At 33.4% G+C, this 26,922-nt stretch overlaps 1 protein-coding gene across 4 annotated transcripts in view; it reads left to right on the forward strand.

Moving 5' to 3' along the window:
* Positions 1 to 26,922, forward strand: part of LOC118199645 (QRFP-like peptide receptor) — a 475,922-nt gene that overhangs the window by 388,636 nt on the left and 60,364 nt on the right. For all 4 annotated transcript variants that reach the window (XR_015040838.1, XM_085815859.1, XM_085815860.1 and 1 more), the window contains exons 4-6: positions 4,753 to 5,010; positions 7,908 to 8,009; positions 12,172 to 12,334. Coding sequence is in view for 3 of the 4 variants with exons in the window: in XM_085815859.1 (XP_085671985.1) it covers positions 4,753 to 5,010; positions 7,908 to 8,009; positions 12,172 to 12,334 (523 nt within the window). In the remaining variant the exon portion in view is untranslated. The remainder of the gene's footprint in view (positions 1 to 4,752; positions 5,011 to 7,907; positions 8,010 to 12,171; positions 12,335 to 26,922) is intronic.

The following is a 26,922-nucleotide window of genomic DNA, read 5'->3' on the forward strand; positions in this document are numbered from 1 at the left end:
TAAGAATACATTACCTATTATTTATTAATTATTATAGTGAATATAAAGAAATAAAAAATACATAAATAAAAAACACATAAAATGCATGCAGAGTAAACTAAATTAGGCGATTTAACGAGTTAGATTTACTCGGTGGTGTTCGATTATTGTCGTTACGTCTCGCCAAGAAATATGTATTGTTAACGAAGGAATAGTTAACATTAGCTGATGGGCTATTTGCTTTCCACACCATAAACCACAATCAAAGTTTCAGATCAGCTGATTGTATGCCGCAAATGATCAAAACATTGTACGACAAAAAATATTCATGTGCAAGGACAAAATCCGAAGCAATTATTTGTAATATTTTTTCACCATATTCGTTTTCACAATTGCATAAAGAATTGGATTTTAAATGCACATTTATATCTATATATTATGATGCTTTCAACCACAAAGATTTAAAATTATTTCCCATAATTGTTAGACTTTTTGATCCAGAAACAGGAATTAAAATTGTAATATTAGATTTTGTTTCATTGCCGGGTGAAACTTCACGAATAATTTTTGATTCAATAAGTACTATTTTAAAAAAGAATAATTTGAACAATAAAATTATTGCCTATTGTGAGGATAACACTAACGCGAATTATGGTGGTAAAGCTAGAAGAGGCATCAATAACGTTTTTACGAAACTTAAAGAATATTTGAATCAAAAAATTATCAGAGTAGGTTGTGCAGCGCACATTCCACACAATACTATTCAAACAGCATCTCATTTACTTCCAGTGGATATTGAAAATATTATTGCAAAAATTTATTCGTATTTTTATATATATTGAGCGGTGTTGAAAGTTCGAAGGATTTTTGTGAAAGCGCAGAAATCGAATATTAAAGAATTATTGGTTGCAGCAAAACACGATGGCTAGCTCTTTTACCAGCTGTAGAAAATATTTTTAAAACATACGAACCATTAAAATTATACTTTTCAACACACGATAAATGTCCAAGAATATTGCAGCTTTTTTGAAAATTACACATCACAAATTTGGCTTCAGTTCATCCACAACCAAGCTTTATTATTTCACGATGCTGTGAAAATTATTGAAGGGGACAAAATTTCAATTACGGAAGTGTCAAATGAAATCAATAATTTGAAAACAAAATTGCGAGAAAGAATTGATAACGATCACATTTATTTACTTATTCGAAGGGACATCACTAGGTTGGAAGAACAAGGTGTAATTAAACGACCTGATTTTCCGAAAGAAGTCAGAAATTTTATAACAACTGCTTGGAATATCTTGAAGAACGGACAGCTCAGTTCGAGGATATTAAAAATTTTCATTGGGTGACATTAGAAAAAGAGATTTTATGGAAATATGTGGACAAATCTTTTTAATATATTAGCAACCATTTTCCAAAAAATAATATTTGCTAAAATGATCTTTTTGATGACGTATCATTGGTAAAAAGAAATGTTACTGATGAAAAAAATTAAATGTTGGTTGTCTGCAAATGTGGAAACAGACAAAAATGGACAGAGATATTCCTTCATTTTAAACATAGTAATATTCCTTATGAAAACATTTGAAAACTGCAGAACGCGCGCTTTCCCTTCCAAGAACAAATACAGCAACAAAACGTTTTTTGTTTTTTTTTTCTAGTGCCAATAAAATATGGGCAACTGAAAAAACGCAGTTGAACATTAAAACTTAAAAATGTGTATTAAGCGTAAAATATAATTTGACCAATTCATGTGAGAACTTGCACGACATTTTAATAAATGATCCGAATCTATTACGATGATTCTATCTATTAATTATTATTTAATAAATGTTCCGAATTACTGAGATAAAAAATATGACCGTGAAAGAAAATCATATTTTTTACTAAAATTTTAAATTAATTAAAAAACATAATATTCAAATTATTGTTTTAAAAAATACTTTTATATTTACCAATAGTTAATAATAAATATATTTTTGTATATTTATAGACAAGCCATATGAATGTGGTCACTTTACTCTTATACATGTTACACATGAAGAAAGCCACGACAAAGCTCATGCAGAATTGCCAGAATACGGACTCTGGACAGCAATACCAGTGTTCAGCAATTTTAACGCTTGGCCGCTTCTGAGACTTCATTTTTTGAGGAAAAGGCTCAATTATAGCTTATTATAGCTCAATGCTAAGTGCACAGAAGGTTTCGAATGACACTAAAACTTTTGAAAATTTCTCGGATAATTTAACGGAAACAAATCAGCAGAAGTCTGTAATTGGTATAACTAGGTGTTTGACTATGATGAGACTGTAATTTATTGGAAAGCAAGTCCGAAAACAAGACATTTTTTGGTAAATAAAGCAACCTAAGGGGCAAAAGCTCCAATCGTCGAGCAAATCCTAATGCCTATTATTAAGGCCATTAGCTCTTAGTATCCCAGAGAGAATAGTGTAAACATCGCGGTACTCGTGTTCTGGATCCAAATCCTGTCGTAAATTTCAAATTTTAAATGGGTCGGAAATAAATTCGCAATATAAGAATACTTCTCAATAAGCAAAACAAAATTAAGGATATGAGTGCAACTTAAGATGTAAAATTGCGGAACGAGCTGGCGACGGGTGTAGATAAGAGATAAAACACGGGGAGATATCACAGTCTAAGTGTCCTTGAGCAGAACTCATATGAGGCATTGACAAAATCGAAATGTTCTTAGTACAAGATACTCAAACACATAGAGTAAGTGGTATAATTGCAGCCAATGTTGATACAGAACGAAATACTAAGATACCGTAATGTACAAAATGCAAAATAATAGACTCAAAATATAAAGTCATAACGTCAACTGCGAGTTATTCACATATTATTGCTTAATATGGCCATTAGCCGTTTGATATTATCTGGAGAGCAGCAATCATAATTAAAAATTGAGAAGATGGAATGGCTATTTTCTCTGAAACGTTTATGAATGTTGTGCGGTAGTTGGTGATAGGTAGCGCGTAACTGAGGAACGCCCAGTTTCTCATGTATTTTGCTGGTCCGAATATACCATGATCTGTTAGAGATTTATCTCAGGATACAGTTTCGGCTGTTCATAGTTTCCTCAGTTTATGCGGCATGAAAATGTCCATATAAGGTTAACATATCAAAGCATAGGAAGCAATATGATTGTGTAAATGAATAACTTGTTATCAGCAGAGAGAATCCGGCAATTAAAATTATATATTAGTGATGGTACCTTCAAGCTTTTATTGATGTACCAATCAGAAAATTTGAGGCTCTTAAACGCATTGATACAATACAATTACTGTTGCATTTCGCTCACATCCAAGTAGTGGACAATTTCGGTGAATGATTTAGCCATCACATTTACTGTAGTAGAATGTTTAATACACAGGATCTAAGAGACCATTCACATCTTAGGTGTACCACCTAAAGCATTTGGGCAATAATGAATGACAGTCTAACAATCATGACTATATTTCTGTATGAAATTTTTTCCGATATTTATAGTCCTTATCAAATCAAGTTGCAGCCATTCATTGGAAGGAAAACTATATAATATTAATTTAGGGCTTCTTTTTTATAATTTCAGTAATATGGAAGACTGCAGTTATTATAAAACCAATTTTCATCCTTTTATAAAATGTAAGATTCTATAAACAACATTTAAGTTCTTTTTCAGTAAAGTGGAATTTTGTACTTCACTTTTTGTCTTTTTCCGAGATTTTACTTACAACATACATTTGTAGAAAAAAGACCAATCTCGCTGTTTAGAACTGTATATAAGTGATAATACAATATTGTTAACTGATAGCAGCCTCCAATGATTGTGCAGTTAAGACCACTGAGTTCCTAGAATTCGATCCGGTTTCAATTTCAGGAGGCCAGTCTGGCTACATGGTTGGTTTTTGTGGTAATATGAATACGTAACACTTTAAAATGTTCTCGAAGAAGACTTTCGTTCTTTCCTCTAGGCAGATAGCCCGTGTGTGTTTTGCCATATTCAAATATTGTAACCTATCAGCCGGTGGAATGTACGTACAGGAAATTAAGTTCATAGCATTAATCAGGTTCATTATATGCAGTTGCTATCAAAATATGTCATTGGTAGGTAATTTTTAAAATTTCGCGTTACATTTGCATAACATTTTAGGAAAACCTATGAAAGGAAAAATAAATTGCATTACATAATGTGAAGCCAGAAAGAAAAACGTTTGTACTGGCTTTTTACTGGCTTTTTATGGACTTAACGCGCAGTCCCGTTCAACATTTTCAGCAAATAAATCTGTCGCCAAACAGTGAGATTTAGCGCTTGTAATGAATAATCACAGCACAGTTACAAGACTATCGCTTTGGCGTTTTGCAACCCGATTAATCCTCGATAAGCGTATTTAGTTTTATCAAAGTATAATGATTTATTATCTATTCTATTTTTCTCTCTCATTTTGAAAAAAAATATTAAAATTTGAAGCTTACCTTCAACGAAACAACATGTAATGGACTGGGACATAACTCGAGCGGTCCAAAATTATATACTAAATTCCCAAATTGTATGTGTTGATTGTGTAAGTAACTTCAGAGCGCTTCAGCCGCAGTCAGCAGGGAGGGATCTTAGCCAACTTCGACGATCGACAGGAAAATACATAAGTATGTAACTTTCCGTTATTGTAACATAAAAAAAGCAGAAAAATAGTTCAACAATGCAATAGTATCAACCCATTATTTAAAATATTACTTGTATCTCTAAAAGAATTATTTTTTTGCAGTATATAGATTTTGATGTAGCGACATGTCGGGAACACTGGCCCTTGAATATTTACTACGACGAAAGTATCGGAGGATGCATGTATGAAGAAACACTGCGCAAGGTTTACTATATAGTAGTAAGCGTGGCATTATATTTTCTCCCTATTGGTATCATGATTACAGCTTATTCACTAATACTGTGGAAATTGTGGATTTCTGAAGTACCAGGAGAAAGACATGCAGCGAACATAAATGTGCAGTATCGAGCTCGAAAAAAGGTATGTTTCATTCATAAGTTCATAGCATTAATCAGAAGATTCATAGTCTCAGTTTAATTAATTAGCTTTATTTCAACATATTGAAAATTATAATACAAAGTGTTTAAAAAAATGCATGACTACGATGTACAACAATTAAATAAACGGAGTTTTCGTATTGAATGACTTCAACTAAATGTCTATTCTACACTATTTCAAAACAGTCTCCATGCAATTTAATGCATTTCTACCAATGCGAAAGTTATTTAAAGTTGTTTAGCTGTTAAAACCTTTGCCGTGTTTCGTTTAATGTCTTCGACACCATTAAATCGATGTCTTATTATTGCAGATTACTACTTTCTGAAAACGAAAAATCGCACATTTCGAGATCTAGTCTTAGGGTGCATGTAATGAAGGAATCTTTATCGTTATAATAGTTCAAGAATTTCAGTTACCAAGAATCGTGAATGAACTAGCGCTTGATCATGCTGAAAGATCCAAACTCTCATCTCCAAATGTGCCTTATTCCCCAAAATCAGTCCTTTAAATGCTCCAAAATCTCACAAATATTTGCATTATCAATTTGGCTCTGTACTGGTTCTTTCTGTACACGAAACTACGAATACAAAAAAATTCTCGACCATCTAAAAAATATTCATTCACACCTGTCTGCGACATGCAACATTCACTATGCACTCCTAGCAATTTCATAATTATTCCAAAGCGTAGTTGACCCGTTTTACTGAAAACTTTTATAATAGTTCTCGGCTCTATTTTATCGTACCAGCCATTTCTATAAGTGTTTCTGTGAGACTAGTTTTATGAACATTTAATTCGGCGTTCCTTAATGCTACTATCGAGCAACCTGATAGGTACTTGCTTTGCTATGAGCGTATAGTCTCGTGCCAGTGTTGCCAGTTCTGGAATTGCAAAATAGTTATCTTTAATTGATTGTTGTATTTCGTAAATATATCTTTAATGAATTGTATTATTCAGTCTCAGTTCAATGGTTAAATGAAATAAGGTGCTTTTAAACTGCAACAATTTAGTATGATGCTTTTTAGTAGGAACATGCACTCTGCTGTAATGCTGGAGCAGCAGACATAGGAAAATTCCAATTTCTAAACTTTTTCATTTTTATCTGAGATCTGTCCAGAATAGGAAAATTCCAATTCCTAAGCTTTTTCATTTTTATCTGAAATCTGTCCAGAATAACTTTTCCCAGTGATGTGTAAAACGGATCTTGGAAAAACAAAAATTTAAATCATATGGTTTAATCACTTTAAGTTTCAATCAACGAAACGAAACGGCCGAGAATCTTGTTTTACGGGCCATATGAATCGTAAGTTATACTAAATGATAAACTTTTAATTTTAGCATTTCTATGAATGAGAGATTGAAAACTTTCTATTTGTATTCTTACTTTTAAACCTTTCAGAAAAACTGCATTCAAAAATATATCTGCATAACTCTAGCTATATCACTCAAATATCTTAATTAATCATACCGCCAGCTATTTTGATTCTGTTTGGAGCGACTTCTTTTACTCATTTTGATATAAAAAAATATTGTTTTCTTAGAAATATAGTCAAGAGATCATAAATAACAAAAAATATTTTTAAAGAACTTGGTTTAGATTTTTAACTTGCTAAGCGCTGGATTTTTAAGTGCTTGTTTTAGATGTTGTAATTCATGATAAGAAAGAATAAGAAAATATGTCGAAGGAAATTTAACTAATAAAATTGGAAGCTTAAAAAAGTTTGAAATACGGAGGAAGAGAGGTGTATGTTGAACCTCGAGTTCGTGCTCTCCGGTGTTAACACCACCTCTTTTCGCCAAGACCGGTTTTTACTGTGACTGCTTACCACTGCAGAAGGAAATTCATTTCATTGAGCAGTTAACCCTTTCCGGCACGCTACCTTTTAAAGTTAGAGTTTTGATTAGAAAAAATGTTAGGCAGTCTAATTAGGCCTAGAAGAGTACACAAGTAAAATTTTGTGAAGATAGCACTTATCTTTTAATTCTGTGAAAGTGCCCAAAGTGAACACACTGATTGAATAGAGCTTCGAAAAGAGTGCTAAAACGAGCATTGTTGTCAATGAACTGACCGATGAGATGCGGAGAAACAAAGAATACAGTTGTCCTAGATTATCCGTGAGCCCGGTGGGGGAACACCTAGGGTTCGCCGTTTGATTTTAGGCAAGATTTCAAGGTAAAAATTTAAAACTAATATAGAATAAGTAGATTTGCATACAGCCAAAAAATAACATATAAATTTCTTTTCAAACAATTCCTTTTATACACTAAAAAAAATCTGGAAGATTTCTTTGAAAAAGAGGGTCTTAAAAAACTAAAAATGGCTAAAATATATGGACTGGTTTGTGTTGAGCTGCCATCTACTATAAATAAAGAAGGTTCAGAGTAACCTATAGTAACCTATAAATCCTTTTTCATTCAATTTTTCTGTGCTTACAGAAGGAAATTTTTAGGTGTGTCCAGACCGGACACACTGTGCCACAAAGGGTTAAGGAGTTAACAGTTTAATACAAGGCATCCCCCTTGAAAATATGAAATTCTCCCCCTGGTTTAGACCCCCTGCTATGGGTAGTCCATACTGAAAAATCTCAGATGTTGATGCTTCTATGGTAGCTCCTTCAGAAGAAGGTTTGTTGAACCTTTTCCCAAATCAAGTAGCATTGTTTTAGTAAGCTTTTATATTAACATATGATTTTATATAAATAAAGTATTCGTACATTAAAATAAACATAATTATTATTAAACAGGGCGTGTTATTAAATGGTGTTCAATTAGGAAATATTTTTGAAAATTGATGTTTAACATATTATTTAATGAAAGAGTACAAGTTTTTGTTAAATTTGTTAAGCTATTTAGACATAATTCCTTTTTTTCTTTCGTAGGTTATTAAAATGGTATGTGTAGTCCTAGTGGCATTCATTGTTTGCTGGACTCCATTTCAAGTGGTAGTTCTGCATTCCGCATATAGCTCCATTGATTATGTAGTAAGTTAATTTATTTATAACATGTACATAATCTTTTATTTCATACTGAAGCTTTTTTGAGAAACTTAAGCATTTAATTAATACTTATCTCAAAATTTATAAGACACACATTTATCATAAACCACGTCTTCTTATTTCTGTTTTAAATTATGTTTCTCGCTTAGGCTATAATGCATACTTTAATCTTTCATTAACAACATATATCATGAGTTCCCCCCCCCTTTTTATCAATCTTATTTCAACGAAAATGAAAACCCTAGACTGTGAATAGAATGCTATGCGAAAGAGTGACAATATGATCTGTGACAGAAATAATTATTTATGCTTAGTTACACAGTTTACATCCTTTCTCACAGATTACCAAAGATAGTTAGATACTTCCCTAAAAGATATCAAACATGTTTGTTAAAATTAACAGAAAAGCAGAAATTAACGTTGCAAATTTATGTAACTATTTGTTTATTTGTTTGCAGCTTATATTTTATGTATTTTTATAGTTTTATGTATAGTTCATATTTACTTATTTATTTAATTAACGCATTATGCATGTTTATTTAACGCATATATATGTTATACTAAAAGTAATCAAATAAGCATCTCTAATGAAGAGATATCAAGGTCTGAAGCAAATAGCAATGTATAGTGTAACGACAAGGTGCACTATCACTGATCCTTTTTACAACATTACAGTTATAGCTAAAACTCATGAAACGCTGCTCATACGAATTACTAATTAATAGAAGTGAGAGGCTACGTACTTTCATTAATGAGAAACGAAATCGTTCCATGTTCTTTCGTGGCAAGCATCATTCAAAGTTCCCTCGATAAGAAGCTTTCTGTACCTGAATTAAAGTCAAATCAGCAGGTTAGAATTAAATGCTAATCATCTTAAAGCTACAGATTAATTAGAGGAATTTAAAAGTATTAAAAAATTACTTTTAAATCTAAAAGTATTAAATTTAAATGTAATTAGCATGAATTAGTCCAAACCGTCCTAAAGAAGATACATGACAGTGACATCAATGAACCTTCTATTAATCCTTCATCATCACCTATCCTGCTGATCTGCAGACAAAGGATACATTTCACACAATTATGTGCACTTTGACAGAAAACTATTTTTCTTTTTTTTACTCTGCATACTAATAGTATTTACTGGCAAGGGGTATAGAGATCGTTTTCGGCGACATTTGAACTTATAACAAGCATGATTTTGAGAGGATTCTCATATGAATCCTATCTTGTTTATCTCGATAATATTATAAGAGTTTCACACAAATCTGAGGAATATTTAAGAATCATAAAATTGCTTCAGATACATAAGGGATGGTAATTTGAGAAAGAAAACGCAAATTATTTCGCTAAGATATTAACTATGTCAATCAAAACAGCTATACAGACAGTTTGTGCACAATTCCGAAAAATCGAAGTTGTTCGTGTCGGGTATCATACTCAAAACGTGCACCAATTTAAGTGTTTTCTTGTCGTTGCATGTATTCCTGAAGATTTCTTAAATCTTTAACTAGGATCACAAAGCCTTTATATATCCTAACAAAAGAAAAACCAAAACTCACTGCCTTGAAGTGTGCGATCAAGCATTTACATCCCTAAAAGAAGCCTTAATATCCGTCTTGTTTTAGTATATCGGGAATCTGAATATGACTTTAATTTCAGCACTGATGACAGCAATGAAGAGATCGAAGCAGCTCTGTCTGAATTTATTGTTATTGGTATGTTGTAACCTATTTTATAAACGTCTCTCAAAGTTACAAAGATATTAGTGTAACATAGAAAGAATTCTTAGGTATTAGAAGTCGTAAAGGCATCAGAACATTTTCATCATTATCTCTTCTACCGCCAAATTCTGCTTGCACACTGATTGTGTCTTACTAAGTCGACAAGTTTATCTAGAAATTCGGATGGTCTAGTAGCTAAATGGATACAGCGGCTACAAGAATGCTACATGGAAATTCAGCGTCGCAAATAAACTTGGCATGAAAATTGTGACGCTAATTTCAAGAAGATCTTGCACTTTAAAGTCCATTTACTGTTCAAATGCCAAAGAATAAAGAATCAAGCTTTGAAGTCATAGTGTTCAGATAAGTTAACGCAGACTTCAGATAACTTAGTCTAGTAGAATATTAGAGATTAATTCATGGAACAACGAAGGACGGAGAAAGGCCAAAATTGAAAGTCCTGAAAGTAGACCAATAATCTAATTTTAAAAAAATTTTAAATCCAGCTAACAGAAAATGCCGTCCTTTAATCTGACAGTGAAAATGTTGTTTTGCCTCTATGGGATTCGCTTTACCTGCAAGACGGAGTTCTCTACCACAAATGGGAAGTCGATGACGAAAAGACTTTTAGATGGCAGTTCATGTTAGAGCTCTGTCCGAGCTCACAGTAGCTTTTTAGAGGCCTTTTGGTTTGGTTTATTTAGTTATAGCAAAGCACACTAGGGCTTTTTGCCTAAGGAGAAGGATGCCTGCGTGGAGGATTTTCTAACGGAAACTGGCTCTTATAGACGTTGCACATGGGGAAAAACCACGAAAACGCCCATGCAGCCAGCCCGTTCGCGGGATTCGAACCTCGGACCGAACTACCAGTACTCAGCGACTTTACCGCTCGGCCGCTGGTGGGCCAGAGGCCTTTTTAGTGTAACACAGGTATTCCGTAAACTAATGACTTTTGGGGGAGATAAGTCTGAAACGAATGTGAAAGCATTTTTTAAATCTTCTTATGCGTGTGTAGCATGTAAGGAGTTCTGCTCACGTGAATGAGGATGATTACAGCTCTATAAAGCGTAGAGTGATTATAATTTTTCGGACACGAGAAATGTGACAAATCAACGATGCCATCACTGGTATTCGAATTGCGGTACTTCAGGTTTCTAGCCTGACGTTTTTCCTACTACGAAACGAAGGCAAACGGTGAGAAAGAAGAAAGTTTCTTATTCTTTTTCCCTCTGAAAGGGAGAGTTGCGAGAAAGGGACCCAATCGCCAAATCTATGTGATGATGTATCCACCACATTTTAGTTCCGGCGTTATTTATAAAAGTTTTAGAAATTTCGAAATTTGAAGCATAAGAATATCAACTATGTCTTCGAGAGGATTTGACCTCTGAATCTTCCGATTGCTAACCGGGGGTTCTGCCAATTACGCTACGAAGCATACAGGAAAATAAAAGAAAATTTTAATATTTCCTCTTTTATGAACGGGCGACTGGGAAGAAGTGGGGTACAGTCGTTAAATTCAGGTGGTGACGAATGATTATCCACTGTGTTTAGTCGGCCACCACTGTGTAATCTATTGAGCTTTTTAACGAGGAAACAAGAGAAATCAGTAAGGCCATCTCTAAGTTGCCATATGTGGACATTTCGACTGCTAGTCAGACGTGCTATTCATTACATCACATAGGCAAGGGGTGATGAAAAAACATCTTACATGTATAGGAGCACGATTTGAAAGAATCCCTTTGGAAATTCTCATATTTTTGCTTCGTACAACTAAGGATAACATATGTTGTATGTAGTTATCATAGACTACATTAGTAATGACAGGAATCTTTTGCTTATGGAAGAGCTTCGACTGTCGCAGAAATTCTAATACAGAACAAGATTTCTCGATTTGTAATGACTCATTAATCACTTTGAAAAAGAATTTACATTTGCCGTATTTGAAGAATACAGATTCATAAGAATGCAGAAGATACAGTATACAAATACAGACTCCTCATCAACTTCATCTGAATCCGTTTTGATCCGAACGGATAATCGTTTAAGTAAAAGTGTTTACCCCTGCAAGAAATTATATATTTTTTTCTTTTACGACAATGCTTGTTTGAAATGTCTATAAAAAAGTTTATAACCCTTTGCCATTGGCTGAAATTTGACTTGAGCGCATTTGAAAAATGTTGCCTGCTGGATAGGACATAAAAAAGTCATCAAATGAAATGCAGCGCCATTTTATAGAATTTATTTCAACATATCAAACTATCCGAAAGCATGTTTTTTAACATTTTTTTTTGTATGAAAGTATTTTTGTAATTCATGTAGTAAATAAATTATGAGCGTACTATATTTCAAAAGCTTTTAATGAATTTTTTTGTTTTTTAATGTTTTTAACGTATTTTTGGCGAATATCTGGATTTGTTTTTTTTCAGGCACCCAGATGGATGGACAGCTTCGTTTTTTTCGCTTACTACCTAGCTTTTGCTAATAGCTTCATAAATCCAATCATCTATGGTGGTTTTAACAAATCATTCAGAGATGGATTTTGTGTCATGCTGCGATGTGGAATTCGACCAGGAAGATTTACTGGACCTCGTGGGTCTTTTTTTTTTATATTTATTATATATTTTTTCGACCTGTCTCCCGACCTTCCCTTCGTCTAGAATCCTTCTTCCTAGTATGAGATGTAACCTAGTATGAGATGTGCTACCTAGTATGAGATGTAAAAGAATAACATTAGGGAAAAGGTATTGTAAAAATCTGAGAAAAGCAAGGAACAAATTATCAACCTTTAACCCTTTGCGGCATGGTGGGTCAATATATGTCCCACCTAATTAATATTTATTTTCTCAGTTAGCAATTTCCGTTAGAAATTTTCTAATCTTTTAAAAATAATCTATTTTAGTTATTATTTTTCTCAGTAGATGTTACTACTATACCAGGGCTTAAGTTCATAAGCAAAAAATATTCAAAATAGGATCACAAAAGTGATATCCATGTATCTCGCATTTTTCAATATTTTAAAAATTTTGGTATACAATTTATGATATGTATGATTCTTTTTAATATTCAAAGGTATTTTATTTTGAAAAATCTTAATTGGATTCAATATTTTATAACATTAATTTTGCAGTTGAAATAAGTGGGTTAAAATTTGTCCCACCACACACTTGAATTTCCGCTCAATAGAGGGCAGCACTCACGATTATTTTTTCTTTTCTTTTTTGCATCTTTTTTTTTTTCGTGATTGCGCTCGCTTTTACATCCGTTGTATGCTCTGATGTGCTAAAATGTCTAGGAAAAAATTAACAACTCAGGAAGCTTTGGATCTTTTTGCTGAATTGCCATCCGATTGCAACTCAAATGCTTCAGATGTCAGTTCTGATTCAGATGAAATTGAAATCCAAGAAAGAATAACTGAGGTTGAAGTTATTGCTGAAGAAGAAAAGGAAGTAGTTATAATTTGTTTCGCTTTTTAAAGATAGACTCATCTATGCATGTGGCACTGTAAATATGGATCGGAAGTATCTACCCAAAAATTTAAAAGACAAATTTATGTCAAGAGAATATATAGACTTTTCAGTTAGACTATCCTGTCTTGCTTGGAAAAGGCAACTGAAATGAAAGAAATTAATAGAAAAGAACTAGATGGAAAGACAAAAAAAAAAAAGTACTGTGCCCAAACAGCATTATGTCATATATTAAGAATATGGGATATGTCGACTGATTGATCAACTGAAAGGACTATATGAAATAGACCGCAAAAGCAAGAAATGGTGGCACATGATTTTTTTTTTATTTTACTTTTTAGATGCGAGTATAGTAAACGCATTTATTCTATTTAAGTTTGTTCGCGAACCTGATCATGATGTAAAAACAATGAAAGATTTTCTTCTCTCAGTTATAAAAGGTCTAATGGCAATTGCAGGCAAGAAACAGCTGAAAGAAAACTGAAATCCCCAGTTCAAATAAAAACTAAAAACTCTTTCGTACAACCAGAAAAGAGACTAAAAAATGTAAGTGAAACGGCAAAGAGAACGAGCAGGAGAAGATGTGCATATTGCAGCATTTCGAAAGAAGAACGACGAACATTTTGGGTGTGTGAAACATGTGAAGTGCCTCTATGCTTACAAAAGAATGAAAAAACATGTTTTTCAAAGTTTCATGAAAAATGACTTTTTTTCAATTTTAATCATATATAAATGTTTTTGAATCAAGTGCCAATTTTAATATTTTATTTAGTATCATATGTACGAGTATCAAATTTTAATCTTAAAATAATATTCAAGAAAATAATTTCTTTTGTTCCTAAAATTTAAAAATATTAAATATATGTATGGAAAATGTGCATATGCAAAATTTTACAAGTCATGCATATATGCAATAAGTACAAAATGCATTTTAGTGTGCTTATTATGAATATTTTAGAATGCACGCTTTATTTTGTTTATTCATTCCACATAGGATTTTTTTTCCCTGCTATACACCAATATGCTGTAAGACATGTGCTAGTTGCATGGTGGGACAAACGGTATCCCACCTTCCACCGTAAAAAATAAAAGCGCAGAATTTTTTTCAAGCCTTAAAGGCACTTAAGTAAGTCCATCTGACTTATTCTAAGGCATTTTTTTAAAGATTAAAATATATTTTAAATATGCGTGTCGCAAAGGGTTAACCAATAACAAGTTACTTGCTAGAATAAAATTTATCTGAGACCCAAATTTACTGCTTAGCAAAAATATTTCGAGAAGGTACAATAAGTTATTTCGAAAAGGTATTATAGGTAAGGTAAAGGTACTAGCTCTGTAAAAAAATAATAATACTTTTATATTTGAGTTTGTTTATTCTCTCTAGGGCATTTTATGATATTTCGTATTACCAAGAAACTCGAAGTAAAACTTATAAATTAAAATGTATCCGACAAACAGGGAAAGGCAAAATTCATCGTTCACCTCATTTCATCTATGAAACTTACATATTTATATTTTTAAATTTCCCTTGGCAACATTATTTGTGTGATGCCATTTACATATTGTTTCATTTATTTAATATGCTAATTACTTTCAGGTAACATTCTCTACCAAGATTTTCATAGCTGTTTTTTTTTCAATTAGATAAGGAAAATTTAATGTAAAAACAGTCTAATTTGTATACTTCAAGATCCACATCTTTAAACCTTTTGATGAAGAATCTCTGAAATTTATTAGTTTGAAAAACTGATAAAAAGAAATCAACTTAAATAAATAAGTATTTCAATTTAGTATCTTAAAGTGCCGTACTTCACTCTCATCTGAACTAATTCCAAAAGGGCTTCCATCCTATCCCCAGGATGCACATTTTCTGTATTGTGAACATGAACATTGTCAGCTACACTTATCCTTTCAGCTGTCCTTATTGGTAATGTCCTAAGATTTCCTAAAATATTTCTGATTCTTTTCTTTTACCTTTCTATTGATGAAATTAGAAACCAAAGGCAGTATTCATTACCTTAGTAACTCTAAATTTAGATTTGCTACGTTTGATAGAATAAATGTTAATAAGTATTTATTATGTTATTTAAGAGATTTTGAAGATCAGTTAAAACTTGTTCAACTTATTAAGTAGCACTGCGACGGTAGTCTAGTTCAGTGTTTCTGAACCGCTGGTCTGCGGACCGGTGCTGGTTTGCAACCAATATTCCCCAGTCCTTCCAAATTCAGAAGTATTATAACAATACACCTACCGTCGTTTAAAAAAGAAAAATATTAAAATCTGGCATCTGTGTATGTTATCATGCATACTGCGCAACGCATTAGCTCAAGCTTTCTCAGTGTGTCTGTTTAATTTACGTTTGTTAGTAATAGGGGATTTTCCGTGATGCCACGAACATGTGTTTGTGGTAACGAGGTACTCATATACCTCAAAGGATGCATATGAGTTTTCAGTGGAGAAACGCCTAATATTTTTTTTAAATCCGTTGCATAATGGTAACTGCATTATTAGTGCAATAAACAGGAAGAACTTCTTTAAATAATTAACAAGGAAAAAAACTTAAGCAAATGATAAAGAAGTTTTTTAACCAATTTCAAGTGTTATTATAAATTCCGGTTATTTCAGATGCTGCCACGTGAGTAAAGGAAACGCGACGTGAAGAGGTTGACAGGTGGCGCTTCAGTACAGTAGATCTGAGATTCTCAACCGCTTGTCCAGCGGACCGTACATATTCAGAGGACTACCATTATCACAAAAAATTCATAAAGTAGCGGCCAAAGTGCAAGAAATTCAGCCGACTGAAAATTCAATCGACAAGTTGTTTATATTATTCAGTCTCTTTGAAGAATTATTCGTGTCACAAAATGCCTACATTCGTATCTGTATTTACATTTACAGATCATATTTTTTTAAAAAGTTAATTACAACACTAGGTTAGAAAATATTTATTATAATACTTCACTATTATATTTCTCGGCTTACTGCTACTCTCTTCATATACTTAATTTCAACGTACTACATCACTTCATCGCTACATCTTGCTCGAATTGAACTTCAATTACACCATAATACTTCACCCAGTAACTTATGACTAATTACATCTTTATGTTTATGTACTCTGCTCACTTAATTCCTATCACCAAAGGACTTGCACTTTCTAATAACTGTAATTTACCATGTATTTCATTTTCAGTATTTACTGCCATCAGTTCGAAAGGCCTCCACACCAGATACTTGTAAGATTCTTTTCCCGTCTACTGAGACTAGTTTCATACTAATTTATTCTAATTTTTCTTAATTGTTAAATTTCTTAAACCTTCAAAATTTTTATTCCCATTTTCTAAACTTGACTACTCATTTCTTCTTGAAATGTTTATGTTTTGATTAATGTTTAACAATATTAGTAAAAGCACAATCATTCGATTAGGGGTAGGGCCTTTGGCCCAGGTACCTGGTGCTAGCAATATTCCCTCGTGAAACCTTTGGTCCGCTGTTTTTATATGCAGTGATAATGTGATTATTTTTTATATTTTTCTGTGATTTTTCTCAAAAGTTTATTTACTTATATATGATATTTATACTTATATATAATAATTGCAATACGTTTTTTCTTTGGGGAGGGGAGGAACCCTCCGGTCCGTAAAATGTTTTCGTAAATTTTACAGATTCGCGGCCAAAAAAGGTTTAGAACCTCTGATCTAGCTATCACGATTTCCTTAGTCATAAGGCGTAATATTCATCAGTTTCATTCATACCTGTGGAATAGGATCTAAGGCAAGAGTTTTCAAACTTTTTTAAAATATATTCTACATAAAGGAGAATAAAATATATGTGTACCGTCATAAAAGCATTTTCTGATTCAAAATTAGTGTTTAAAATCAAAGCACAAAAGCATTTTAAAATTTAAATCATTTAGCTACATTCGTAAATAAACATTTTACATTATAATAAAATATAAATATACTGTATGTTATAGTAAAAAATCGTTAATGATTTATAATATTAAATATGAAGATTTATTACTGATGAGGATTACTGCGATGAATGAGCCTGTTTCATTGTAACCACTTTCGATATGTCGGACCTTGTCTTCATCAATTTCAATAGTTAAATCAGATTCAGGTTGCAGCCCTCTCCTATGTATTTGTTTATAATTAATAGAGTGGCTGAAAATTCAGTTTCGTATGATGTGTTGAAAGCATTAGAATTTTTATCACATTGTCGGAAGTAGCATGTTCAGTCCTCGTTTTTAATCAAAAAACTGCATAAGTTACCTTTTTTGAACTAATTCATGAGATTACTGTCATGTGAAATATCTAAAAGCTGATCCCTTTCTTGAATTGAAATATTATTTAGCACGGTATTTGGAATAAAAAACGGATATCTTATTCAACTGTCGTTTTCTATATTTTCAAGAAAGTAGGAATAACAGGCAAATCGACAACCTTGTATTCGGCGTAGATTTTGTAAAATCCCAATCGATTTCGAGGGCAAAACCGGTCCTCTTCATCAGGATCAAAATATTCTGCAAAAAATATTTTGCAGCGACGCCAAATACAATGTCGATTTGCCTGTTTTATTTTCCACGTCGGCGTGTTTCTCTTGGATCTTGAGGAATAAAAGTTATTACCAGTTTTTTATGTAATGTTTTAAGGGCGCCAAAAACGAGAAACTATATATGTATCTGAGTGATAATGATTAAAACGAAATGTTAAGAGGCGCTACTTTACATTCATTTCAATATTTTGTGTAAAAAAACTCTATAATGTAATGTACTATAGTTCGAGAAACCCTGATCTAAGGTGTAGTTAATCAGGAAAAGTAAACTTTTTGAAAATGTACATTCTGAAAAGTCCTTATACCATATTCCAGTTCGTTTTATGCTAATTGTAGTCGTACAGTCCTTATCTGAACACTCCCTACAGTATCTTCTTCTACTGCTCTCCCAATGTGGTGTAAATTGATATGTCTGGCTCTGATTATATAGCTCTGGAAAAGAAAAGTAATAGATAGAAGGGTACAAAAAAATTAAAAATTTCTTTAAATTCAGTAGAACTTACTAACCTACTAACTAGTTTAAACCTACTAACAGTGGTCACAGTATAAGATCACTAGAAAGAACTGCTCCATTAGCTCCGAGAAAGATTTTTTATATTGCCGTTTACACAAAAGGCAAACAATCTGAGTAGAGGCATTTTTTAATAATAGCTTTAGCATCAATTTTTGAAATTATGGATACCGTATTCGTTTATTAGTCCAAAGGGGTAATTTGCCCTAAACAACTATAATTTCGTTTTGGCATCTTGCATCGAAAACTTTAAAAGGCTGTATCACTTTTCAAATCGTTGCCACCATATATCATCGCCCTGTCTTATATTTAAAGAAATTAAGTAATAGAGAATCCGCATAAATGTATGTATGTTCCTCACATTTTGAAAAAACGACGGTATATACAGCCATCAAGTTTCTAATAGTCTAGTCATCCACCCGAACATGGGCACTTGGATGTCCCAATTTCGAATTTTGTTTCATACTTTGTAAAGCATGAATGAATTTTTGATTAACAAACTCAACATTCTGAAAACGATCTGCGCTGTGCGGATTAAAACATTTTTATCTCCAGCACGTGAGACTGTCTATCGGAAATTTTAAAGTTATGCTGTTTTTAAATATTTTGTGATTTTGCTACTGAATTGAATTTTATGTGGCATAAGTATGAAGAACATGATATTTTAATAAATAAAATAATTAACACACAAATAATCAAAGCACAAAAAAAGTTTTGGAAGTCATTTTACTAAGAAAACTGAACATTGATTTGAGAACATTGAAATAAGAAAAGACTGAAAAAATAGAAAATTGTATGCCAATATTTGACACTGCATCTAAACATACGTTGCTTTTAATTTTTTTAATTTTTCTGTTGAACTGTATATGGCGTAAGCGCGAAGAAAATAATACTTAATAATAAAGAAATAGTTTAACAGGAGTGTAACAGCAGACTGGTGGATCTCGAGCTCAGCGAGAGTTTAAAAACCTACAAATCCTTTTGCGCTATCGTTAAAATCTCAACTTTTTCAGATATTTTATTATAAATTAATTGTAGGAGATGCATTTTTAATATATAAGCATTTTGCGATATATTAAAAAAATTTAGGTCACGAAATCTATCGGAAGGAAATGATGGAATTTCAGACGTTTCGCAAAATCGCATAAATATGAATTTTAATCGCAAAGGTTTGTCAAAAGTAGCAAATTATGAAAAGTCACATCATTTGGGAACACTGAACCAGACTAGTTAAGTAAGTTTAATGTAGTTAAGAGATGCAAACGATTATTCGGTACAACGTATTGTTACGAATTTGGTATTTAAAAAGCTAATGTTAGTTTAATTATAAATTAAATGGTTTTATTTCTCGCGCAGTGCAGCGCGTGACGAATATTAAAAGAAAGCTAAGCCGGAAAATTGAAAATACAAGAGCGCGTGCATTAAATAAATAAATATCTCTTTTTGATTTCGATAAAGTACTGGAAAATTCTAGCGCGTGATTTTAAAATCTTATAAAAGGAGGAAAACATCTCAGTTTGTAGGAGTTGCTTAGTTTGTTGTTGTTTAGAAAACTGCCGTTGTTGATTATAGCGAATTCGCGGATTAGCGTTCTTTAGCTGTTTTGAATTACGTTCTATTGTACATCTGAGTAGTTAAAAGATAACTACTGTGAGATATTGTGATACTGCATGATAATTTGAGAAAATGTAAGCATTTCTGTTGTGATAATAATAAATGTTTGTTCATTTTTCATCGGACTTGTGCATTCATCTCATAACGAACCCGTACGCACGCAACAATGTTTGGTGTCAGAAGTGGGGTTTGAATGCCAATCACAAGAGCGATGGAAGAGCAGTTAAGACAGCTGATATCAGCCTTTGCTGCATTTAAGGAAGAAATAAAATTGGGCCAGGAATCCGTTAAGGAAGAGATGAAATCTCTTAAAGACGAGATGAAAGCAGGTCAGGACGAAATGAAAAGAGAAATTACCTGCGTAATAGAAAATAAATTTGAGGCTATGGAAGGCAGAATAGACGCGGTTGAAACTAAAGTTGTACAAATAGAAGAAAGCGTTTCTTCGGTAAAAGAACAAGTAGAAGAAAGAATTTCTTCTGTAAAAGAACATATAGAAGAGAGAGTTTCTGCCGTCGAACAACAAATTGATGATAGGGTTTCTGCTGCCGTCGCCAAAGAAGTTAGCAGCCTAAAGAAGTGCATAGCGACGGTAGGAAACAATTCTGAAGGTTTCAAATTTTTATCGATGCCTGCTCGTTCCATTCTGAAACTATCTACATATGATGGGAAGACCTCCTGGCAGGTGTATAGGACACAATTTTCTATCGTTGCGGATGCGAATGGATGGGATTCCCAAGCTAAGGCCTGTCATGTCGCCGCTGCTCTGAGAGCAGACGCAGCGGATATCCTGCAGACGCTTCCCGAAAATCAAAGGCTAGATTTCGAAGCTCTATCCGGCGCTTTGGAGCTGCGCTTCGGCGAGAAATGTTTAAAAGACTACAGCAGGCTTCAATTAAAATCCCGTCAACAGAAACCCACTGAATCACTCCAAGAACTCGCCACGGATGTTGAAAGGCTGTCACATCACGCCTTTTCGGAGTGCCCGACAGAAACAAGGCAAATACTGTCCCTGCAATATTTCATCGATGGCATCTGGGACCCTGAAATACAGAAAGCACTGCGAATGGCGGATGTTAAAGATCTGAAAAGCGCTCTGTTGTACGCCATGAAGTTCGAGGCAGCCCAGCAAGCAACTAGTAGAGATCGCTACCCAGTTAGAGCTGTGCGAGTCCATGAGCCAGCGGATCAACTGATGGTTCGTTTAGATAATTTAGCCAGACAAGTCGACGCTTTGATACGGAGTAGGAGCGAGAAGAAAGTGGCTCTAAGGTGTTGGAGATGTGGTAGTGAAGGTCACCTAAGACGGAATTGCAGAACACCCCAGGGTACGGAATATAAAGCAGATGATTTTACCAGACAAGACAGTGGCTTGAGACGGAACAGAAGTGAAAAGAAACTAATTCTAAAGTGCTGGAACTGCGGAGTTGAAGGCCACATACGAAGAAACTGCAGAACACCCCGAGGTACGGAAAATAAGACCATTTCCCAGCAACAACGCAGTAAACAAATTAGTGACCATATCGAGGAACGGAGGTTGCCAGATAGTGAAAAACCTTGTTTTAAAGCTCTTAAAATTTATACAGTGAGTGGTAACAGTAACGGAATGTCCATTAATGGGAATATCGATGAAGTTCCTTGCAATATGATCATTGACACAGGAGCTAATGTTATCATCATTAGGAATGATTTAGCTGAACAGTTTAAAGATAAACTTATTTGGACGCCATCCTGTGTTACCCTTCAGACTGCGTCTGGTAATAAGATCGACATAACTGGGAAGTTAAACGTAAGCATCACGTTTGGAAATGCCGCCTACCATCACACGGCTTATGTGGCGGATATCACAGATCCGTGCATACTCGGATTGGACTTTTTAAGGAAATACAATTTTTCCTTAGACTTGAAAAACAACAAACTGCTTTCATCATCTGATTACATGACTATCCATCCTCAAAAGGGATCCTCATCTGGAAATGCCGACGCCTTGTCCGAAAGACCTAGCTCAGGAAGCTGCCGAAATCGTGCTAAGGCCAAAAAGAAACGCAAGACTACCAGCTATTCTCCATCCCAGATGCTCTTCGGTCGAGACCTTCGTATGCCTTGTGACCGCCTGTTTGATCGCCGCACGGATGCTCCTTCATCGCCTGAGGAACACATCCAAGATGTCCAGGCCCGTTTTGAAGTGATGCACCGTTCCGCACGAAAGCGAGTGAAATTTGCGACGGAGAAGGTGAAGACCACATACGACACGAGAGCTACTGGACATAAATTCAAACAAGGAGACAACGTGTGGTTGAGGAACCCGATTCAAACGAAAAGGACTGAGTCCTAAATTACAGTCACCTTCGGATGATCCGTGTACAGTGCTGAACAGGCTGAATAACTTCGTGGTACGGATCCGTAAGTCTTCGAACTCTAAAAAAACTCTAAAAGTCGTTCATTACGACAGGTTAGCTCATTACTATGGCCATAGTACGTAATGTAAATAATTGTAAATAGTATAAGACCATGGTCCTTTTTGTTTCTAAATGTGTATTTGATTTGATTTGTATTTAGTATTTGATTTGTATTTGATAGCATTTGATTTGTTTTATGTATGTATTCATGTTGTTTATTATTGTAATGTAATGCTTATTAATGCATTTATGCCACAGTTGTAAGTTTAGCTTCCTGTCCAGGGATTGTACTGCCCGGGACGTGCAGTCCTTGGGAAGGGGGCAGTGTTACGAATTTGGTATTTAAAAAGCTAATGTTAGTTTAATTATAAATTAAATGGTTTTATTTCTCGCGCAGTGCAGCGCGTGACGAATATTAAAAGAAAGCTAAGCCGGAAAATTGAAAATACAAGAGCGCGTGCATTAAATAAATAAATACCTCTTTTTGATTTCGATAAAGTACTGGAAAATTCTAGCGCGTGATTTTAAAATCTTATAAAAGGAGGAAAACATCTCAGTTTGTAGGAGTTGCTTAGTTTGTTGTTGTTTAGAAAACTGCCGTTGTTGATTATAGCGAATTCGCGGATTAGCGTTCTTTAGCTGTTTTGAATTACGTTCTATTGTACATTTGAGTAGTTAAAAGATAACTACTGTGAGATATTGTGATACTGCATGATAATTTGAGAAAATTTAAGCATTTCTGTTGTGATAATAATAAATTTTTGTTCATTTTTCATCGGACTTGTGCATTCATTTCATAACGAACCCGTACGCACGCAACAGTATATTAAAGTGCGATAAAGATATTTTTTGTTAATTAAAGGAGCAGTGCAAATGTTTTTAAAAATTCTTAGTTAAATATATTTGTTTCCTATGAATTAGAAGTGCTTTAAATTACATCAGCGACAGTATTAAAAATATATGTTCGTTGCTTTTAAATTCTTCGAATTAGTTGGGCTAGATAAAGTTTTTTAAGGGGGGGGGCGGTAAGCTGATTAAAGAACTACACCACAGCTAATGGTGAGGCCCTGCGATATGGCAATTTGCCAAACAGTATCAATGATAAATTAAACATACCTTGTAAAATGATACCGCTTTTGCAAACTTCGTAAATAATGTATCCCACTGTGACGGTAATCTAACACTTGAAACGCAACGATTGTGGGAAAAATCGAAGACTAAGCTGTAGACGTATTAATGCCAACGGTATAGAGAACAATATATATTATATGTATATATATTTATGATTATAAAAAATGTAAAGTTTTCTAATGAAATTAAACAACATAAAGGAGAAAAAAGTAAAAAGCAAATAAAGGTTTAACATGAAATCTGTTTGAATAATGTTATTATAATGTTGGAATTATAGGCATATTACCATAAATTTAAATAAATTTAAATCAATATGTTAGGAGGATTTTCTAAAACTTATCTCAAAAAGAAAAATAAAATAAAATGTACTACAAATCAATATATTAACTTTCTCAGTAATTCAGATCCAATAATTAACAAACAGGTTTTGAGAAATTTTGCCTTCCTAATGTTATAGGAGAATTCGTGTGGGGGACGGGTCCAACAGTCTCCCAGTCTTCCTGCTCTACTATAAAACTACTCGAGAGAACATTCGTCCAGCCGTATATTTTAAGTGCCTCATCGCGACAAAGACACTATATACTTGCAAACATCTAGACCTTTTCCGAGACTCAAGCCCGACCCAATCGATACGGCAGCCAGCATTGTTAACCACTATGTCGACCAGGACGGCATAGTGCACATATAGCACAAGTAAAGAGCAGAAGTCATTTGTACAATTGCTAAATCTAAACTGGAGCAAATTAATATTCAATTAAATAGTTAAATTAGACTGGTCAATATGCAGTAAAAAATAGGACTTTTGTCTACATTAAAACATGAGCTCTTTTATATACTACATTTTTTTGTTCTCGTTTATTCATTAAACCCCTTCCGAATCAAGCGAACTACTTTTAACACGAACAGTTCTTTTGTCTCTGTGAGCTTTCGTGTCAATGAGACGCGACTGTGGTATATTAAACACAGCAATTAGTTCTTAGTTATCCTATGTTTCTTGACTGATAAAAACAGGTGTTTAATGATTACATTTCGGTCTTGCTTATTGGGTTTTTATAAAAGTTTAGCTATATCGTTACCTAGCGATCTCTCTCTCATATATATCGTTTTCTTTATTGCCAAAAGAAACATCCAAGCTGAAGGCCATTTTATAGCTTTCAATAGTTACCAGATATGTCAATGAAACATGCAATGCAAGCCTTATCTTGAAAAGAAATTATTGAGCTCTCTGTGTAATAATAGTCCTATGATGCTTCCAAGCAGATGTGGTTCCAGAAGTGTTGGAGATCATTTATTACAAAGACATTTATATATATATATATATTATTATATATTCTTGCATACCATAAATTAATTATTAAATCAAATGAATCTATTGAAATAATATCATACAATGAATTAATATAGCATAAAATAAATCTATCAAATCAAAACATTAATATGTTTTCTAAATTTGTTTAGTATTAACGATATTCTGAATCTGTTTTATTTCAAGTATGCACAAAATTTATATATACGTATATATTGAGACAACAGCCACAGCTAGAGAACCTTTTTTTGTAAAGGAAGTCATTCAGTTAATTCATTTCGCCAAGAAATGCAACCAGAGATGTATAAAGTAGTAGTAAAATTTCTATGCTAAATAAAGTAGTAAATGTTTTGTAAATAAAATAGTAAATGTTAGTGTAAAAATTTCTAAGCTGACAGTTGCTTGATAACTCATAGTTTTTTTAATGTTTACTGACTAGCTCACCGACTACAAGATGACCCGTAGTGCTTGTATTTCTCATTTTATTTTCATGTACATTTATACTCCTTAAATAATGGTGTATTTAAATAACGGTGGCTTTTGACTTATGTACAAGAATAGAAAGCTTCCAGAATTTTGAGATTATTAGTCTCGGGCTCCTTTTTGGAGCTTAAAACACAAAAATCTTCCTACTACCATAGACTTTTATTTCATGCCATCACGCAAAATAATATTGCATCGTTTCTTTCATGTAGGATGTGGAATTGGTATCTCCATACCAGCAACAAAATTCATTTTTTGTTAAATCGATTAGAATGCATATAAAATCTTCAAGGAACACTATTTGAAATAACTTTGTTATTGACATAAATAGTGCGCAGTAATAACAATAAAGTAATGATGATAATCATCATCATAGTAATATCAATCTGATTCGCTAATAACTGACAGATACTCGAAAGTTTCTGAAATCAAAAGATCGAATCATTTTCTGTTTCTTGGTTAATAGATTTGTCTGTTCATTTCACTAAGCCAAGAAGCAAATAACTACACATATCACCTAAGTGAGAAATCTTACGTGTGGTATAAATCTTCTAAAATGTTCTGGACAGCCTTTATATTGCTATTTGCCTTATCTCAGTCTGAGAGTAACATCGGAACAAATACACGAATTTTATTGTGCTAAAGAGCGTATAACTTAATTGTGTTTGTCGTTGGTGTGAATTTTGCATACTTTATAACTGACAGTTGATTTACCTAGCTCCGTCTCAGTTTTGAGGAATGACTCTGCGGAGGACGGATCTAAGAGTCTCCACCGCTCTTCCTCCTACCACTAAACCAATCAAAAGGACTTTCCATGGGTTTTAAATGTTCCCACACCACAAAGATGTTATACATTTACAAATATCCAAGCCTTCTCCGGAATTAGAACCCGGACTGAACGATAAGGCACTCAGCATTGCTAACCACTAAACCTATCAATCTTTTCTTCAAGGAGACATTTAAAAACTATTTTAATTTAGATTAAACTTTCAGAGCCTTCAAACTCCTACTCAGAAATTATACATTTTTAATGATATCAATGTAATATTCTCATACATAATTCTGTAAATAATATCTGTAACACTTTTGCACACCAAGATCATCTCTGAAAAAATGTCTCAGGAAACATCGACTACTTCCCGAGCCAAAGCTTGCATAGGAATCCACTAGCCACGATTTCTGTGCCATAATCATATAAAATTAATGTTTTGTTCAATCCAGTTTGAGAAACTAATGAGTTGCAAAGTTATTAGAAGATTACTGACGTTGAAACTATTCCGTAAATTATGTTGATAAGTAAAGTGAAGTCATTTTATGACAAATATTGTAATTTTAAACTTGTTTTGAACAAAGTTTGGAAAGCAACTAAATTTTCAATCGGTACTCTGCATGTTAATCTGTTTGTTACCTCTTAGATATAAAACAGCCATCTTAAATTTTGATTGAATGAAACTTTACGTAGAGCAGGTCATCGTTAGGTCTGAAATATCGTTAATCATAAATCATCGCCCTATCATTATTTCCCATCACATATTTCCTGAGAATGGGTTTCATTGCTGCATCCTAAGCCTCCTGATTTACCAATTTCTAAATTTATGGTTAAAGCATTAAAGCGCAAAGAGCATGGGATCATAATAACTTATACGACTGCTTTATTGCTTTCGGTCATCATTTATTTACATGGTCACCATTTTTATGTCGCTCAAATTTC

Source organism: Stegodyphus dumicola, chromosome 4, assembly GCF_044657685.1.
Source record: "Stegodyphus dumicola isolate Sdum_Otavi_A_Nest chromosome 4, ASM4465768v1".
Taxonomy (NCBI): domain Eukaryota; kingdom Metazoa; phylum Arthropoda; class Arachnida; order Araneae; family Eresidae; genus Stegodyphus; species Stegodyphus dumicola.